The 20,825-nt window shown below is 30.0% G+C and overlaps 1 protein-coding gene across 1 annotated transcript; it reads left to right on the forward strand.

Annotated features, from left to right (window-relative positions):
* Window positions 1-11,285: 11,285 nt before the first annotated feature.
* On the forward strand, window positions 11,286-12,570 carry LOC130815769 (probable 2' cyclic ADP-D-ribose synthase BdTIR). The gene is made up of 2 exons (XM_057682251.1): window positions 11,286-11,773; window positions 12,462-12,570. Exons 1-2 carry the CDS (start codon window positions 11,286-11,288, stop codon window positions 12,568-12,570), a joined length of 597 nt encoding a protein of 198 aa, XP_057538234.1.
* Window positions 12,571-20,825: the final 8,255 nt, after the last annotated feature.

Raw genomic sequence — 20,825 nt, forward strand, 5'->3', positions numbered from 1 at the left:
ATTCCGTAAAATCAGATGGATGTGTGAACAAGTGACCTTTCTTCACCCTATCTGCATGCCACCTCAAATTTAACGCATATTTCTTTATAGAAAACAAGCGCTTGAATCTAGGAATTATTGGAAAATAGCACAATACCTTAGCCGGGGCCCTTTAGCATCCCGAGTCCCTTTACGCTTGTAGTGCGATAACCCAAACCTAGGACACTTTTCTAAGTTCTCGTTTTCATTCCGATAAAATACACAATCATTCGGACACACATGAATCTTCTGGTACTCTAAGCCGAAAGGACACATGAGCTTTTTGGCATAATATGTTGACTTTTGAAGTTCATTTCCCTCAAGAAGCATCTCACCTAACGCTTCTAATAACATTGTGAAATTAGCGTCGCTCCAATGAACTTTGACTTAATGTTGAAAATTGTAACACCCCTGAATTTCCGATCCCTTAAAGAAACCAAAACCGTAAAGGACGGGAGGAAATTCGAGTGTTACAAAATGGTATCAGAGGACGTTACGGTGGCTGATAGTGTTCAGTGCACCTAGCGAGGGAAAAGATCATGAAGTTACGGTCCAACGAGGACGTTGTATTCTTAAGTGGGGGTGAGTGTAATACCCTAGATTTAGCTTGAAAAAGGATTGATAGACTACTCATACAAACAAGGTGCATTTTCTTTTCTAGGGAGCCCATTTGCTAAGAACTCCACAGTTAAGCGTGCTTGATGGAGAGCAATCTTAGGATAGGTGACCTCCTGGGAAGTTTTCCCAGGCGCGCACGAGTGAGACCAAAGTGCGCTGGGAAGACTTGTGTTGGTTTGTGGGGCTAGTCTACAGTCTCCAAGAGTAGTCACCAGCGGTCCGAGGGGTCAGGGTGTTACAAAAATTGTCAACACTGATGTTAGTTTGGTGAACTTTGTACATCCAGGGTACAAAGACTTTTGAGAAGCCTCTGTCAACAAGTCAAAAATACGAGGACGCTTTCCTAACTCATCCTCGACTCCCTCCATCATCTCATCAACACAATCCACATCCTCATTGACATTCTTTTCATCTATCTCATACCCATCAACACGATCTACTACATCCTCATTGACATCGGCCACATTATTGACATCCTCAACAACACTTTTCTCTTTGTAAACTCCTCCTCACCATGCCAAACCCAAACATGATATTGAGGCCTAAACCCACGTCGAAGTATGTGCTCCTTAAGGATATGAACACTATCTACCTTTGATACATTGCCACAAGTGACACATGGTCAATAAAAACCAACTCCCCCCGTCCTAACTTGATGATCAACCGCAATACTACAAAATTCTAATACGCCATCAATAAATTCTGACGATTCAATGCTTCCATACATCCAAGAACGATCTTTTGTCATCCTAATTAGTGTGATTAATTAATTCAAAACAAAATTAATAACAACTTTTAACATATGTACTTAACGAACTCTAATTAACCACAAAATTAAGTAATAATCATTCATTTAACCTAATTTACAATATTAATAATAAACCATCATAATCTATAAATTGTTCAAAAAATATGTATATTCTAATAAGAAGATTGTTTTAACCCTAATTAACCTTAATAATAATAAATTTAACCATAAACAACCCTAATTATACCTAATTTACTAACTATAAAAAAATTATGATAAATTTAAAACTTAAAAACCACAACTACATACACATTCATAAATAATGAAGAAATTACTTTAAAATATAACAAAACATGAAATGTATGATAAATTCAAAACTTAAAAACAACAACTACATACACATTCATAAATTATGATAAATTTAAACCTAATTTACAAAATCAAAATGAAAATTATACCTTGAATTTTCGTGGGTTTTAGGTTGTGTATAACCTATACAATGAAACAAAAAATAGTATAAAAAAAACTAAGCCCTAAAACACAATTAATGAAGCTTAAACAACAATGGGTTAGAGAACTAAGCGATAAAAAGTTATACCTTGAAGAAGAGCATGAACTAAGCCCAAATTTTGTGGGTTTTTCGTGGGTTTAAGAAGAGCAACAACAATGGGTTTTTCGTGGGTAAGCAGCAGATGATGAAGAAGAGCAACAAGAGCAAGAATTTGAAGTGCAAAGAAATAATAAAGAACAAGAAACAGCAGCAGATGTTAATTATTACTAAAAAAAATTATGTGGGTTTAAAACTTCGTGGGTTTGAAAAAGAACAAGAAGCAGCAGACGATGAAGAAGAACAAGAAAAGCAAGAACAACAGAAAATTTCGTGGGTTTAAAACTGCGGGTTTGAAGAAGATGATTGTAGCTTGAAGATGTAACAGTCGTGCTTGAAGAAAAACGTACAGTAGATTGAAAAGGGTTCAATGAAACAGAACAAAGGTTTTGTAACGTTAAATGGCGCGTTTTTAAAAGGTTAAATGCTGCGGGCAACCTTAAAACCGCAGCATTTGATGTGTCCAAAAGTTTATATGCTGCGGGCACCAATAAAACCGCAACATTTGTTGACTTTTTTTTTTTTGCCTAATTCTTTTTCCTATTTATTGCTGCGTATTAAAAAACCGCAACAAGTGATTAGCAGCAGATACGTTTTTTTCCACTAGTGCTATCACTAAAATACTCTAGAGGGGGATAGGGCTAATGGGAGTGAAAAGGGTTTTCCATGAGATGGGAAATGAAAACTATTAGCCCTACACGAGGTTTGTGAATAAGTGATTGTCTGATAATGAGCAAGGAATACTCGTCTTTCTGTTAAACTAGATGTATTGAACTCATAATTCATTAGATACTTTTTATGAATGTCAACTAAGTGTCGTAAGTAAATAAAGGTAAAGGTAAAGGACGCTCCCAATATCCCGCATATGTATGCAACTAGTCGATTAAAGATTTGTTACATAGAATAATACAGCTTAGGAAGCAAGCTAATTAATCTTTTTAAAGGGAAGGAATACTATATTATAATAGTGTCTAGTAGATACATGATTAATCAAACAGTTAAAAACACGTTTTGGTAAATAATTTAAGCCACTTGAAAAAAGCCAAAATAAAAAATCAATTATAAGTACACTTTTCATTAGTTCTTGACTTTTTCATCAACTTTTTCCTATATAATACTACTAATATAAAACAATTAATTTTTATCAAATATATGTATAACATTTTTCCTAAACAGCTAGCAAATCAACATGTACTTTTAGTTGGTCAAATCAGCTAATAATTATTTGCAAAACAAAGAAGTATAATATAATAACATTAGAAAAAGGAAAATAACCAAGATTTAGATTTAATATTAAGAGACTCTTGTATGATCTAATATTTGAGAATTTTTGAATCTTACTAATAATATACACAAAATATTATATCTCAGGCATTGTTCAATATGGTCATATGGTCATATTGAGACCGGAGTACTTGAACTTATACTAATACTTATTAGCCTTGGAAAACGTGAATTATAAAAGTATATGATCATTATTATACATGTACGTGAAAATGAAATATTTCACCTTAGTGATCTTTAGTTCTCTTATTTACATTTATATATTGGTCATTAACCAAACATATTAGCTTTGAATAATTTCATTTTTTGAGATACATCCACTAATTTCCTTATTAGCCTTTAATTGAGTTTATTAGCATTCAAATATGTGGATTATGCGAGAAAACACACCACAAATAATAGTACCAATCGTAATATTTAAGGTATTAATATTATGCTATTTATCAAATGATTAAAATATTTAATGACACTTGTAGAAAGTGTCATAATTTAAAATTGAAATATTAGTATAATACTCTAAGAATGGTGACATTTTAATGAAAAATCAAAATATTACGTTACAATTGAACTTTTTTTGTAATGTACTTTTTTGTCTCAATTTTTTCTAAATTATCAAAGGAGATAATAATGCGACTAAAAAGATACTCAGCTTAAAAAAGACATGTAAATAAAAACAAACGACAAGACAAGACAAAAAAGACAAATTACATCAAACTATAGCAAAAGGGTTAAAATTAAAATAAAATATATCGAGTTCTTGAATTGAAAATATATTCGAACACTAAAATTGGTTTTAATGTTTATGTTCCACATTATTATATATCAACGGAAAAATTTAGGCTCGAGCTTGCCTAGGTTATAACTTTAATTTTTTAATTACAAACCCTATTAATTAATATTAAATTGTATTACACATGTATAACACAAAAAGATAGACGAGTTGAATTGACTTACACACATACAATGTATAAGTAAAATAAAAATTCCATCTTTAACTTATTATTTTTGTGACAAACTACAAATTCAAATTCATAGATTTTAAGTCTAGAAGTAAAAATTCATCCACTAAAATTAGCACCTCACTCTCAAAACAATTTCACATGTGGCGAAAAGCAAAGCTAAGAATATGTCAAGGAAAATCTTCCTGAATTGAAAATTCTAGCGGAAGTATACTCCCTCCGTCCCTAATTTACTTTGTATTGGAATATTTCACCTTAAGAAGAAAGAAATTCAATTAATGTTTTTGATACACATTTAAATGATAAAATATATCCATATGAGATCTTATAAGATTCGTCGTAATGTATATTTTTTATTATGTATTTTTCATAATTTTTTATTTTGTGTGTTTAGAAATATTGAGATTTAAAATTTATATTGAGAACTATGAAAAAGTAAATGAAAAGAACAAAGAGGAAAGTATTTTATAAGCTTAGACTAGTTTTACTTTGTTACACATACATTGTTAGTATATTTTAATTACCTTAATTAATGCGCACGAGGAAATATAAAGACTCCTCCACGTTTTCACATTATTGGAATTGGATATTGGATTATGTTACAATTTACATACGTTAGGAATAGTAATTAAAAATAGTCAAAATTATAAGTAAGTCAATAAATAAATAACAGAAAAAATTTGTTGACGTATAATCCAAGCTAGGCAATAAAGGTAATTAGGGTCTTACATATTTTTAATCATGATTTTGAAATACTGGAATTTAATTTGCTTGGTCTTTGAAACCGTATGCATGACTTCAACTATCACTATTCCATGGTATCTGTGATGTCATTGAGTTTGTATATACTCATACAACTCTTGACTTCTTGAGTTACTTGTCATGACTTGTTAAAATTCTATGTTTTTAGGTTGATAATAATGATTATTATTGTTAATTCATGTCCTTTTCATATTTGATTTTGCTATACAACAAGAACAACATTCCTTTGTCCAATGTCTATTTGGAAGAGACCGTATGTATGCAACTATATTTTTATTGGTGATAATAAATATGTCTTTCTGACTGTCCTTTGTAACAAACATCATATGTAAGTTTACATGATAACTAAAATTAGAGATGTTTATTTGGATTATCGAATTGATTTCGGGACAAATATTTTGGGTCGGTTCAAAATACGGCCTTGAATCTATATTGTTTTTTAAATAATTTTATATTCATTTTGTAGTCGGGTCGTCGAGTTCAGTTACAAGGTCGGGTAATGATCGAGTCGTCGGATTTATTTTGAACACCTCTAGAAGAAATGGAACAAATTGTTAACATTTATCTAAAAAAGGATAGAATGCAGGTAAAAATAGGTAAAGATTTAATTATTTGATGTAAAAAAGTCAAAAACGGTTTACAAAGAATTAAATTTAGCCCCATATATATATATATATATATATATATATATATATATATATATATATATATATATATATATATATATATATATATATATATATATATATGTATTATTATTATTATTATTATTATTATTATTATTATTATTAAGTGTTGTTTATTGTATCCGCCATCAGATTATTTTGATATCTTTAATGGTTGCCCAAATAATTTAAAATTAATATTTAATTAGTAAGTGTTATTAATTATTTGTTGATCAATAATTTTAAAATTTGAATAAAATCATTCATTTATTTTAGGATATGATTTGTCTTATTAAAATTACTTACACATTAATTAATAAGTTATTTTACTCCCGTCTATATTATTCAATTTAAAAAAAAAAGTCTTTCTTATAAAAAGTTCACTTCTTTTGGCACAATAAACATAGGTAAACAATCAACAATCACAATAACCACATAACTCATCAGTAAGAATAGAACATACAATTGATACATGAAAAACTAATATATACAATTTTCAACTTTGTAATTGAAATTATATAAATTAAAATACTAATATATCTATGTATTGACTACAACTGCTTAATAATTGTGTCAAACTTCTAAATGGTAAACTTAGGAGGCCGGACAAACTAACATACGCAGTAATCTCCTGACATGGCCAATTGGCTTACTAATATTTGAAGATTCTTTTGTAGTTTAATATCCGGAAGCCAATAAATGATACTCCATTTGCCTATCTTTCTTTTTATGGGGGAATTAGTTCGAGTCATTTGAACAAACCGTTATTAATATTGAATTATGTGATATTAACACAAAAAAATTAATAGTAAATTTAATTCAGCACACATATAAATACGAGTGTTCGTCTGTTCAACATTTCCTAATAAACACCTTAAATTTTGATATAGGTCAATGTTGATAATTTGTTTCTTTTAAGTCCTGGTGATGAGTACACTGTGAAACGATCTCATTAAGATTTACTAATCGATCTTTGACGATAGCTTTTTAATTAATTGACGTATAATCCAAATTGCAGCTGGCCAATCAGAACGAAATTTAATCTAACAAAGGTGGTTTTAACTTTTACGTGCATGTGTAAAAGCGGATTTTGAAACCTTTTAAGTGTGAATAATTATGATTGCCGAGTAAAAATTTTAAAGATTAAAAAATAATTGAGGGGTCCAACAAACAAATAACATTCACCATGGTTAATTGTAGTGGACTCCCAAAAATAAGGGGACACAAATAATAATTTAAGGAGTAGTTTGAATTAATAAATCTTGTTTTTTTAATTAGTTATTTACTTGGTTTTCAGACCTCAAAACTTTTATGAAGATAAAATGGACTTATGGTCATGACCTCAAAAATTATTACTCTATTAATTTTTCTTATTTCTTATTTTGAATCATTATTAACCTTGTTTCGGTTATGAAACGAGGAAATGGAAGACATGTAAGATACCGCAGGTGGGAGCGTTATCGGGAACACCGATTCGTAGGAGGAAGCGACTCGAATTCCTGCAAAACAACACGTTAGCCTTGTCCGGGGGGTGATCTCCCGGAAAACCCCTCCGACGCTCAAGTCAGAACGTAGATCGGAAATTAATGAATGACAGATTGTAGAATGAATGCAAGAAGGAAGGTCGGGATTGGGATTGCTAGTGCTAGTGCTAGTGTTTGGGAAGGCTAAGGAAGTAATGTAAGCAAGGATACTAGGAAAGCTATTTCCGATGATCCTCCCTCCTTGATGATAGCCCCTATTTATAATGGTGAGGAAGGGAAGTTGCAGAAGAAGTGAACTATCATGGGAGTAGTGGGAGTAATGGGAGGTGGACTGATCATGGGAAGAGTGGGCATTTATTCATCTTGAAACAAGGAGAGCCATGCATGGTGGGAGAGTGGGGAGTTAGGGTTTGCTAGAGGTAACTGGCCCATGGGCCATTCAAGGAAAATGGGACTTCCAGAAAAAGCCCATTGACCGAAAGTCAAGGTCAACGGAAAAGGTCAAAGGGTATTTCGGTAATATGATACTAATTATTAAATAAATAAATAAAAGAATAAATATTACCATAACAAACCTTATTTTCTTATTTGAAAATTGATCCAACCAATTATTTTTAATTTCATCCATATATATCAATTCTCTTTTAATATATTCATTCCTACAACTAAATCTCACAATTCATTGCACAATACATTTAGTATACTAACAATTATTTTCATTGATGTTAACACTTAATTTTAGACTTTTTATTATAATTTCATTGATGTTTGGATTTTTAAGACTATGTTTTAAATTTTTATATTGGTCTACCAATTTAATTGCGAGTCTCACATGCTAAGAAAAAGGGCTTAGCGGCAAAATAATTAGGTCAGCTGAGTTTTGAAAATTTAAGTCCCTAGACAAATTTCTATAAGCATGTCCTGTCCGCTACCTGATGTGTGTGTTTTATATATTATTTTTTACCATGCCCCCATTGTATTTTCATAGCATTTCTCGCGTATTTTGCTGAATTTTCTATTGGTTTTTATGCTTGGTTGGACTATTTGTTTCCTATTTATTTTGTAGGTACAAAGCTCTAATTATGTTAGGAATCGACTCTTGGAGCGAGATTTGCAAGTTGGAAGGTCATAAGCTACTCAAAGGGTCATTTTTGTGCTGACCAGGTCTCATACCCGGGTGGGTTTCCACATACCCGGCCGGGTAAGCCTCTCATACCCGGGTGGGTTTCCACATACCCGACCGGGTTTGCACTTGGCACTTAGAAGAATTTGAAGATGCCATTTAGAAGAAAAAGATGCCACTCGCACCCGGATGGGTGTCCACATACCCGGCCGGGTGAGCCTCTCATACCCGGGTGGGTTTCCACATACCCGGCCAGGCTTCCATTGAAGATTAAAATGCTCTGCTGCGTACCCGGGCGGATTTCCTCTTACCCGACCGGGTTTACTCTTGAACTTAGAAAATTTTTGGTCTTGAAGATTTAGTTATGCTTCGCACCCGGCCGGGTCCAACAGTTATTTACTCTTTGAAGGAGGATATAAATAGCTTTTGAGGGGAATTTTTGGAGACAGTTTTTTTTCCTCTATTTTGAGGGTTTGGTATTGAAGGGATTTCTCATATTACTTGCCATGGGGGATTGTTAATCAACACTTCGACATTGTAATTTTAATTATATTGAAGGTATTAGTTTCAATTCGAATTTCTTGTTCTTGTTTATTATTGTTATCTTTGAATGGTTGTTTCTCCATTAAATTTGAATTTGATTTTCTCCATGAATTTAATTGTTGAATCTCTTGTTAGTTTTAATATGCTTAGTGAGTAGTTTTATTTTTAGGGTTTGGTGAAACTATGCAAAAGTTCATGATCCTTGTTTGATTTTAGGATTTAAATTTGGTTTGTTTAGGCGATTCAATTGATGGGTTTTAGATTGATTGCATGTTTGGCCAATTTGCAAGTTTTATTCGCTCAATTCTATAAGCGAGAGTTGCGAGTTTGAGTGAACGATTTCCTTCTTTGAACAATTAAGCTTTAATCGCGATAGCTTGTTTTATTGTTTAATTGTCGAATTTGTTTGCGAGAGCAACATCTTCCTTTGCCTATATTCATTCCTATCCCAATTGTTGTTCATGAATCATGATCGATGCATAGTGAATCCTTTTAGCCCTAGGTTTTTAATTATTAAATTTTATTCATCTCTTGTTTTTGCGTTCTACTTAGATAAACAAAAATCCAACATTTGATCGTTAGCAATAGTGAACATGGTTCAAATTGTGACTTTATTTGTCCTTCCACAGTGGTTCGACCCTACTTTCCCAGCTATACTAGTTAGGTGAATTAGGAATTATTTTTGGTAGTAAAACGACCTATCACTACCTGCTCAAACCCGCCCATGAACACTTCTAATATATTAATTAACCTTTTTCTAATTGCTCGATGTTGCATCACTTGTGAATTATTTTCCAGCACTCCTCCACAAATGTGAGCCCATTTTTTATAGGGTGAGAACACCATTATTTTCGAACCCACACATTATTTTTAATGGAAGACTAAGATTTTTTTTCCAGTTAATTGGAAATTGTTAGTTATGATTCCATGATTAAAATTAGTTAGGCTTGCACACAACAAGATTTAAACAAAATGAGAGTTGACTATACACAAATTCGATAAGATTTCATTAAAAACCAATTGGTAATAAAAGTAGCCCATTAAGCTAACATATTAGTCAAGCTCTTTTTAATTGTTCGATGTGAGATCACATGTATATTCTTTTCTAATAAGTCTAAACACTTTTTTTTTAATTATATTCTCCCTTAACGTTAAAATATTTGATCACGATCAAACATGCGCTTAATACCGGCCAATTATAACCAAACGTCTGAAAAGAGAATCATAAATGAGTGTTTGAGAGAGATTCAAGTAACTATTAATTTCAGTTTTTAAGTCATGTATCAGTTTTTTAAAGTTGTTCCTTTCATGAAAATTAAATAATAAATATAATAGAAGAAGTGAAAACATAAGCAATATAGAAATGTTAAAATAAAGTTAGTGGAAAATATATGACCTAAAGTTAATTATGTCGAAAATATTAATATAAGGATGAACAAAGTTAATTATGTCTAAAATTTATGATATAAATAAAAAAAATCTTTTATAAGAGTAATAAATAAAAGAACCCAAAATAGCAAATAAGAAAAAGTTTAAAGAACAGAAGTAAATATTTAAATATTTTGACTGCAATAAATTCACAAGGATGGAAGAAATATGCGTTTTCATTTGATCGGACTCAAATTATATGAGAGGGGGTTATTAGTTTTACATCATAGATTGTAAGCAGTTAATTGCATGCATTAAGAGAATCATAATAATTAATCATACGTGTTTGAAGGAGTAAACCTATATATGTAATATGTCTATATCCGATCCATCTATATATGGACCTAGTATAATATTCAAAACCTTATAATCCATAATATATGCAATAACAGTCAAAACCATATAATCCAAAATATATAATATTCAAAACCTTATAATCCATAATATATGCAATAACAGTCAAAACCATATAATCCAAAATAATACTCCTTCATATTCATCTTAAGTGTCTCATTTACTTTATGTACTCTATCCAATGCACATATTCAATCCTTAATATATCGAGTTATGTATAATTAAAAATTATAAAAAGTTGATATTAATAATCTTTACATCAAAACGAATCAAATAAGATCCCACATGACTATGTTTTAACTTATAGATTAATAATAAAATGCAATTTAAGAGTAATAGATGAATAGTGTCTCAAAAATAAATGGAACACCTAAGATGAATAGGAGGGAGCAATATAATATGCAATGACAGTCATAACCAAACTTCAAACTTTATTCTCCCAAACTTTCTTTTTGTCTAATTTGCGACTATTTGTTAAAACTTTATGTTGATTCTTGTATTAAAATTCTAACTAAGTCCTTCAATTAATCAAACTAGTAAAATTTTACCAAAATATTCTTTCCCTATAAATAATTCCCACATACCTTTTTCTAAAAAGAGAATACCAAACCAAGTAGTATTGAATACAATCTAAGTTCTCTATATTTGTCTCAAACTTTTTGTACAAGCAATCTAACTAGCAATAGCTAGCCATGCAACATTCCATTTTTTCCAAATGTTTTGCTTCATCTAGCCGAATTCTTCGTCCTACAATCCGCCCTTCAACCTTAAAACAAACATGTGATGTATTTATCAATCATAGAGGGAATGATACAAAACGGACTATTGCTGGTCTTCTATACCAACATTTATCTGACCTCGGATACAATCCATTTTTAGATAGTAAAAGTATGAAGCCAGGGGACAATCTTTATAAAAAGATTGACCCAGGGATTACAAATTGTAAGATTGGAGTGGCAGTATTTTCACAACGTTATTGTGAATCATACTTTTGTTTGCATGAACTTGCATTGATGATGGAGTGTAAAAAGAAGGTTATACCCATTTTTTGGAACGTGAAACCCTCGGAGCTCAGAGTATTAGATAATAGGAGTTGTACTACCAAGGAACTAGAAAGATTTCAAAGGGCTATTGATGAGGCCAAAAACATCGTTGGACTAACATTTGATACTTCAAATGGGTTAGTCTTAATCTAGTTTTATCTTTGCTATTTATAGCATGCATGTCTAGTTAACTTTTTTGAACAAACAAAAGGTCTTTTTTTATTCAAGATTTCATAAAAAGTTGTTCATCATAGCTTAGGTTGGGTGATATTTTTCATACTAATATCACAAATAATTTATTTGGTGGGTGACAAAAATTAAATTAATAGAATTTTAGAGTTTTTGAGCAGTTTTATTATGATAAGAAACATTAACAAGCATTGTGATATAAACGTAAATTAAAAATTTTGTTACGCCAAATACATGATATATATCTGTTTTATTTTGTAGTTTTTGATGTAAATTCAATGACCAGTCATTGTAGCCAACCTTCACATTTTAAGTTTTTTTTTATAAATTAAAAATGCCCTCGCAATATATGCAGAACTATAAAACAAAAAATATACTTTCTCTGTTTCATTATATTTACAACTAATAGTATTATTTCTCCGCACAATATGTCATGCACTATCAGTTGTAACAATCATAAAACGGAGAAAGGTTTTTTTTAGTAGAATAGATTCGAGCTCTAATCATTGACAACACATAATTAACACTTATGCAACACAAAATTATTAGAATTTCAATTACCTAATAATTTTAGTCTTATAAAACGATGCATTATTTAAGTATGATTCTAATAAATAAGCATGTCATTGTTTACAGAGACTGGTCCGAGTTTTTGACAAGTGCAACAAATTCGATCATTCAATGCTTGCATGAAGCCGAAGAAGATGCTGAGAACCTCCATAAACATAAAATCACCAAATATTGAGATGCAAATTTCTTCGGAAATTCTAACAATATATTATGCACAATATGTAGTTCATTAATATTTTTCTAAAATTCTTATTTATTTTTAACTAAAAAATTCATTCAATTGAATTTTTTATTGGTAGTTTATAGAAATATATTACTCATATTCACACCCAGATCCTACTTTCAAGCGAAATATTGAATATGATGATGATGTAGAAGTATATTACTCCTACCATCCTACTAGTAATACTTTATAAATTTTATAAGGTTTATTTTCTTGCAATTGTTATAAGCATTTTGATTATCACGCACCTAGATGATTGACATAATTTTTTTTCCATAAATAATAAGATTTATAGATGTAAAAAGTTTAGAAAGGTTATTAATTAATTATATCTAAATATCGTAAAATATTCATATATAAAGTAGTTGTACTCCAGCAATCTTATGAATAAATAAAAGTGTGGATTGAAATAAATATTTTCTTTTAATTGTATGTCTTGGTTTTAGTAGCTTCTAGATCATTTAAATTATTTATTATGTCTTCTAATATAATTAAATTGTTATTTCATTAGAATAATGAAAAACAATTACTTTCATATATATAATTAATTATAAACATATGTGTTTGAGCAAATGTCAAAATCAAGGTTAAAAAACACAGAAAACATACTATGAGATGTTTGGTATATAAAGTGAAAATGAATTAAAAAGAGAATACTTAAAGAGGATTAAGGGTAATGATAAGGGTTATTGGCATAAGTTGTTTGGTATAATTATAGATAAGTGAAACACTTAAGTTATAATCACACACAAATCGAATTCATAAAATCTGAAATTAACTTCTCTCATCTGTCTTCCAAGCACATTCATCAACACCCTCCCTATTTTCTAGAGCAAACATCAATGCATTCTAAAAAAAGCAAATCAACAGTATGTTTGTGAATGAACACAGAAAATCACAGTGAGTAATTGGAAAGTGGTAACCAAATTTATGTTTTTCTGTTTACCTCATATTTGTTACCGCTAATTCATAACCGGTAACATTTTGTCAGATTCCCTTACCACCAAGAAACGTAAATAGAAGAAAGAAAATTTTACCAAACAAAAAGAAAGAGTAACGGTTTCACATTCCGTCACTAACTTTTTGAAATTTAAATACCAAACACACCCTATGTGTGGGGTAGGCGCGCTTGTTCGAGCCTACCATTTTTTTGATTGAATGGAATTCACCAAGATTTTATTTTTATTGGATTGAAAAAGAAATTATTCTTTTCCAACTCACCAAGTCAACCATTTATCGTTTAATTGAACCCAAAAAAAATCAATTTTTAATAATTGAAAATAATCATATATTAGGGTTTGTAGGGATAAATTTTATATGAGGAGTAGGTTGAATTTGTAGACGAGGTAGGGTTAGGGTGTTTTTTTTGCTTGTTGAGGTGTTTTTGGCTTGCTTTATTTATGGTGGTCAAGTTTTTTTTTTAGAGAGTTTCGTGGTTAGGAATAACTATCAATCAAAATTTTTATTCCGGTCAAACCTTTGACTCTTAATATCATGATAGACAAAAAAAATAAGCTTCTTGAAAGATATCTTTTTAGTATGTACTTGTTTTTTTTTGGATTTTAGCCTTTTTGTTGATACTATATTTTGTATGTTTTTAATGGTTTTGTTTTTAGAGTGAACCCCTATAACACCTCAATAGGGAATTAATATGCGAACGGAGGATGAACTTGAGTTGAAATATGACTCCTTTTTGTTTAAATCTCTTTATTGTATTTGAGAGACTATTAATTAGTTGTTTAGATTTAAACTATTTTAAAGATATAATTTGAACTTTGGACTTATTTCGATTTGGTTGTAATTTTTCTTTATTTTGGACAGTTAAGACTTCTTTATATTGCTTTGGTTTTGGTTCAAGTATTTTACTTGGACATTAGTTTAACCTTTAAGTAACCCCTTAATTATGATGACAAAAGTAAGCTTCTGCTTAGTTTGTACTAAATTTCAGTTAGTCTTTATCTTCATAATTCGAGACAGTTACAGATATCATTCAAAATCAGAAAATAACTAATAATTTCATTTACCAACTTAATCATAAAATTTTATTTCCCAAAAAAACTAATTATTTATATAAATTATGATTGATCTATTATATTCTATATTTTCCAACAATATATGAATGAGTTTTAAAAAACATATAAAACATTATCAATATAACAATGTAGCCAGTAAAATTTTGAAAAAAAAATAATTATAACAAGCTTATTGAAAAGAATGAATTAAACAAACATACTTGAACTTCCATAAGCTTTATTGCAAAAGAAAAAGGTAGTACTACACTTACTACTTACTAACCGACAATTTATTGTACATTTTGGTCAACAAATAGAAACTATCATTTGATAATTTCTCTATGCTATCCATGCCACTTAATTCAAACGATAACTATCACTATTTATGCTTTTCATTTTAATAAATTTATCTCATTTTATATTTTAATTCATCTTAAAAATTGTTTCATTTTTAGTTTTAGATATCTCCCATAACTTCTATCCCATATTATTTCTAAATGTCAAACTATATTATTCTATTATATCTACACTAATTTTTAAATGAGACGGTCTCACGGTGAAACCATCTCTATTAGGTTGGCTTAATACACGCATTTTGTCTTAAAGTGATCAATTATAACGTTAAAGTAATTATTTATAATTTTAAAATAATTATTTTTTAACCTTAAAACGATCATTTACGATCTTAAAGTAATCAATTAAAAAAATGAGCTAATATACGAGCCGGTCTCATAGAAGAGGAGTTAAAATTTTTGCATCTTAATTAACACCACTGATAAGTTTGAAAGCTATCATCCAAGGGACAAATAATTGTTAGGTAGTTTATTGTTTATTTGGAAGTATTAAATGATCAATTGTTATGAAGATATAATTGTTGAGTACTGTTATATTGTGAACTAAATAGATTTTTCCGCTACCTTAATTAAGAGTCATTTATCAAATTTTTAATTACTTAACCAACAAAAAAGCTAAACATCCAAAGCGATCCAGAATACACATTAGCAAAATTTGACTCTGGGCATAAGATGTGCGTTCAACCGTTGGCAGGTGAGCATCAATCAAATTCAAGGAAAAGTTTCATTACTTATTTAACTTTTTTGGGCTATATTAAGAGTCTAAGATTAAGATATCCCAAAAATGGTACGTGCTTTTTTATTTTTTGAGCTTCAAAATATAATAATCTTTCTATTTAACTTGTTTTCGCTAATCTCTATCCAATCATTTGGATCCAACACTAGTGTCCAACTTAGTTTCAACACGTGATTATGTGTTAATTGAAGCTCCAGAATATGTTATATACTTTAATACGTTTTCTCATACAAGAGCTTATTGGGTTAGAAGTTTGGATGCTCATATGTACTGAATATTCCGCTTTCAATGAGAGGTCATTGAGATTCTAACCTGTGACCTCTTGTCACATTGACTCTGATACCGTGTCAAGGAACCAACTCAACCAAAGCTTAAGCTTATGGTTGAAGCTCCAAGATATATTATATACTCTAATATTATGTAAACTCTTAAATTAAAATCTATAAATAAGGAGAAAGAAAAAAATATTTTTTTAATAAGTAATGAAAATTAAATCTCTATTATAATAATAAAAGAGAAAATTGTCAACAATTATGTTGTTAACCTATCACTCTCATGTTAAATGAGAGCTATATTCAAAACAATTAAATAAAATTTATTTAAAATTGTATCATATTTGGACTAAATAGTCCAATTAAATTAATTAAAACACAAAAAAATTAAATTTAAACTTCTTATATATATCTATCTCATAATGAGATGGTCTCATATAAGATTTACTCTAATCAAAATTGCTAAAATCTTCTCACAAATTTTTAATGAGACGTTTTCATGGTGAGACCACATCTATTAGATTTATTCATGTACATTAAATATATTAAAGTAATCACTTACAATTTTAAAGTGATCAATCAGAAAAATAAGTTAACTATATTGTCTCACAATAAAATTGTCATACAAAACGAGCAGTAAACGTATTCAGTAACAGGCTAATATAATAGTCCATAATCAAAATTTAAATGAATGGGCCACTGATTGTAAGTAAGACCTTTACTTTGGACTTGAACTGGACTATTCATGATAATTAAATCAAATTTGGCCCGCTAGAAATTTCGAGGTAAGACGCTTAGACCATTACTTAAAGATTTTGGTCTCCTTTGTACAATTTCATACGACAAACATAACTTTTAAACAACTAATCTCTTGATATACCATTTCTTTGAGAGATGTGTCTCAAGTCCAGCCTATTGAGGATTAATGCCTACTTATCGTATTTTTAATGCCTACTTATATTATTCTTAATATTTACTTACCGTATCCTTAATGCATACTTTCAAAATCTCAAATGTCTATTTATATCATTCTTAATGCCTACTTACAAAATTATAAAAAATATATAATGGACCAACCAAATTATAGTGGTCCATAAAAAACCGTCTCTCAAAAGAGTTTGTTTTTTAAATCATAGATTCTAATGTGTCTCACTATGAGTTATTTTTATACATAGGTTGCATTACTCAACCTATACAATTATTTGCATGTACTTGTTTTGAAATCATTTCATTGAGAGATAGTCTCTTACAAGAATAGTTGTTTTAAAATTTGATTCATTTCGGGGGTGAATTTTTGATGTTGTTCCTCATTTACTTGTTACATAAAAGTAGAGCTGTTCATGGGCAGGCTACCCGCCAGGCTCGACCCACCAAGCTCGAAAAACGGGCGAGCATGGACAACAATTTCAAAAAAAATTTAAATTTCGATGGGAATTACCCGCCCGCCAAGATAAATGGGCGGGTAGTGACACCAAAAAAATACCCACGGGTATACCCGCCCGCCCGCTTAGTTTAATATATTAATTATTGAATAATTAATTCAATTGATTATGAAACTAGTAGTCACTAGTCTACTGTTTAGTATTATAAGATACCCAACTTTAGTAATTAGTATTCATACCCACTTTAATAATTTTTTTAAACTTATTATGATTGGAGGAGGTATATGTCTGGACTTCGTACTCCATAGTAAGATAAATGGATGATGCAATGCTTTTGTTGGATCATCCAACTTATTATTTTAGCATGAACTTTGAGTATTTTAAGACTTTTTATGTATTTGGAGTATTTTGGACAATATATTGTATTTTAATTATTATTAAAACTTAACTTTATAATTTATATTATATTGTAATTTTTATATGATAAATGCCCGCCTATCCGCGGGTCCCACCTGCTTCAAAAATGGACGGCTAATAAAGTATCATGAAAAATGAAAAGGGAGATGAAAATATATAGTTAGTTATGAATTTTGATATTCTGTAAGTTGGTTTCTTTTGGTCTGTATTTTGCTGATGTGGCTCCATCTATTGGATATATAAAGCCACCTTTGTACTCTTTTTTTTTTTCTTAACTCAATGTAAATATCATAAGAGACGACCTTAATTAATTCTCCTTCTGTTTTATAAATTTGGTGGCATATATTGGGATGGTTCAAGCCATTGCAATAGAAAGTAGGCAACCAAGTGAAGGAAAAAAAAAAATAAGTATTGAGGTGAAATCATAAGAGACAACCTTAATTAATTCTCCATCTATTTTATAAGTTTTTTTCAATAACAGAATTATTGAATTTTAGTGTTAAACTTAACTATGAAATCTCATCGATTTATATCAAAAAACTTATATATCTGGGATTTTTAATAGGATCGTTTTATAATATGTTTTCTAAAATAAATTTTTTATAATTTTAAAAACATGCAATTAAAATTATTTGATTTTAAGTTTGCATTGAAATATACAAAAAAAAAAATGAGAAAAAAAAGAGAGTATTTTTTAGGCCTCTTAATTTGTAAGTTATAAAATTTTTTATGTTCGTTTTTTTTTTAATTGTAATCAATAATATAAAATTATATCATGGTTACATGAATGTGTTCACTGTTCACCTACATTTTGTGAAATTGTGATCAAGAAATTAAAAATGACACATACTCACACATTCTTATTCTTAATAGTTAAAAGCTTATAGTAGTTTTTAGTTTTTAGAGTTCTGTATATAAATCGATGTTTGTTAAGTAGAGGCGGCTAGAATGGTGGGGATATAATGTATTCTACATTAGGAAAGTGTGACATTAGCATTAAGCAAAAAAAGCAAATAATTCATTGAAATACTTGAGAAAAACAACCACACCTTTTACCTAGAGTTGTTACAAGAGTTGTTTATGGGCGGGCTACTCGCCAAGTTTGACTCATTCGACTCGAAAAATGGGCAAGTATGGATAATGTTTTTTAAAAAAATTTAAAGTTTGTACGGGTAATACCCGTCCGCCAAGTTAAATAGGGGGTAGCGACACAAAAAAAATACCAGCAAGTATACTCGCCCGCCCGCTTAATTTAATATATTATTTATTAAATAATTAATTCTATTAAGTATTAAACTAGTAGTATATTGTCTAGAACTACTAGTCTACTACATACCCAGCTTTAGTAATTAGAGTCATACCCACTTTAATAATTTTTTTAATTTATTATGATTGAAGAGGTATATGTCTGGACTTCGTACTCCGAAGTAAGATAAATCGATGATGCAATGCTTTTGTTGGATTATCCAACATAATGTTTATATTCATGTAATTTGAGTATTTTGAAACTTTTTATGGGTATGAGTTGCCGCCGTCCTTCTCTCCCCAGATCCTGTCCTTAATTTTTTCATAAGCGGGATACACTGGGTAAGATGATGATGATGATGATGGAGTATTTTAGACAATGTATTATATATTTTTTTTGAAAGAACACTGTATTATATTTTAATTTTTATATAATAAATACCTGCCTACCCGCGGGTCCCGCCTACTTTAAAAATGGACGGGTAGCGACAAAAAAATATACCCAAAATGCGGGCGGACTTTTGAATATTTGAGCCCGCGAGTAGATTTTTTAGGTACTATCCGGTCCATTACCCGCCCAAACCCGCCCATAAACACCTCTAAATTTATTACATAGCCTTATATGGGTCCCTTCATGACCGTGTAGTTTTCTGAATACTCTCACTTTGTAAAGTATAAATACAACACGACATTTCAAATTGCTTAAACTAATAAAGTTTGAATCAAACTATATTTCAAAATATAACAAATTTGGGTATATAAGTTACATTTGAGTCTTAAAAGTGTGGGCTAGAAACCAAACCTTAAGATTATAGATCCAGATTCGACCCGGACTCTTATGATACAAAAATAAATGTAAACAAACCCTTAAATTAGGATCATGTGATCGGGTTTAGATCTTTAGATCTAAGACCTATTCTCATCCCTAATGTGTACATTTAATTTGTATGGATTGATAACATTAAAAGAGAGAAAAAACATGCCTATAAAATTTAAAATGATAGAGACATTTCTATACAGGTAAATATTACAAATTTTAAAATACATAAAATTAAAAAAAATATATTGCAAATTTTTCTCACTAACATCGGGAGTAAAGACAATGTTTGCCAAACAAGGCATTTGAGTCTAAAATATCAAGTTTATTATAAAAACCATGTACAAAATAAAACGTTCAAGGTAGATGATCATAAGTCCTAAACAATATAACAAGAAAAAAAGAATGGAAAGTAGTGATTCATCTTACACTCAACCATACCCTCAGCTACCTCCTGGATTTCGTTTTCCAACTGATGAAGAACTCATAAAATTCATTACCTTAATAAGAAAGCCTCCTCCTCCCCTCTTCCTGTCTCAATAATCGCCGAGGCGATTTGTTCAAGTTTGATCCGTGGGAGCTTCCAAGTATATTTCCTAAAATCTCTCATATGTACTAATTTTAATTTCATATTTACTTTTCCGTCTTTGGGTGCACGCAAAATTTTGTAGTTGGATCCAAATAAATATTGTATTACATTTACTGAATGCAAATATTTATTATATCGTAAATTATACTAGAATATTTTTAGTGGGACACTTGTTCTGCACCTATACATTCTTCACTACTATTTTTATGTAAGTTCATGTCTCACTTATCAATCTCTCTATTTTTGTTTATATATTTTGTGATTTGAGCTCATGGCTCAATCAGTTGTTTTCATGAGAGCTTCTTGCTCTACCTACAATGCAATTGTCGTAATACTCTATTTATACTTGCTATGCAACATTTAAGTAGTTAAGTTAAGATTTTA

The sequence above is a fragment of the Amaranthus tricolor genome, chromosome 6, assembly GCF_026212465.1.
Source record: "Amaranthus tricolor cultivar Red isolate AtriRed21 chromosome 6, ASM2621246v1, whole genome shotgun sequence".
In the NCBI taxonomy this organism is placed as follows: domain Eukaryota; kingdom Viridiplantae; phylum Streptophyta; class Magnoliopsida; order Caryophyllales; family Amaranthaceae; genus Amaranthus; species Amaranthus tricolor.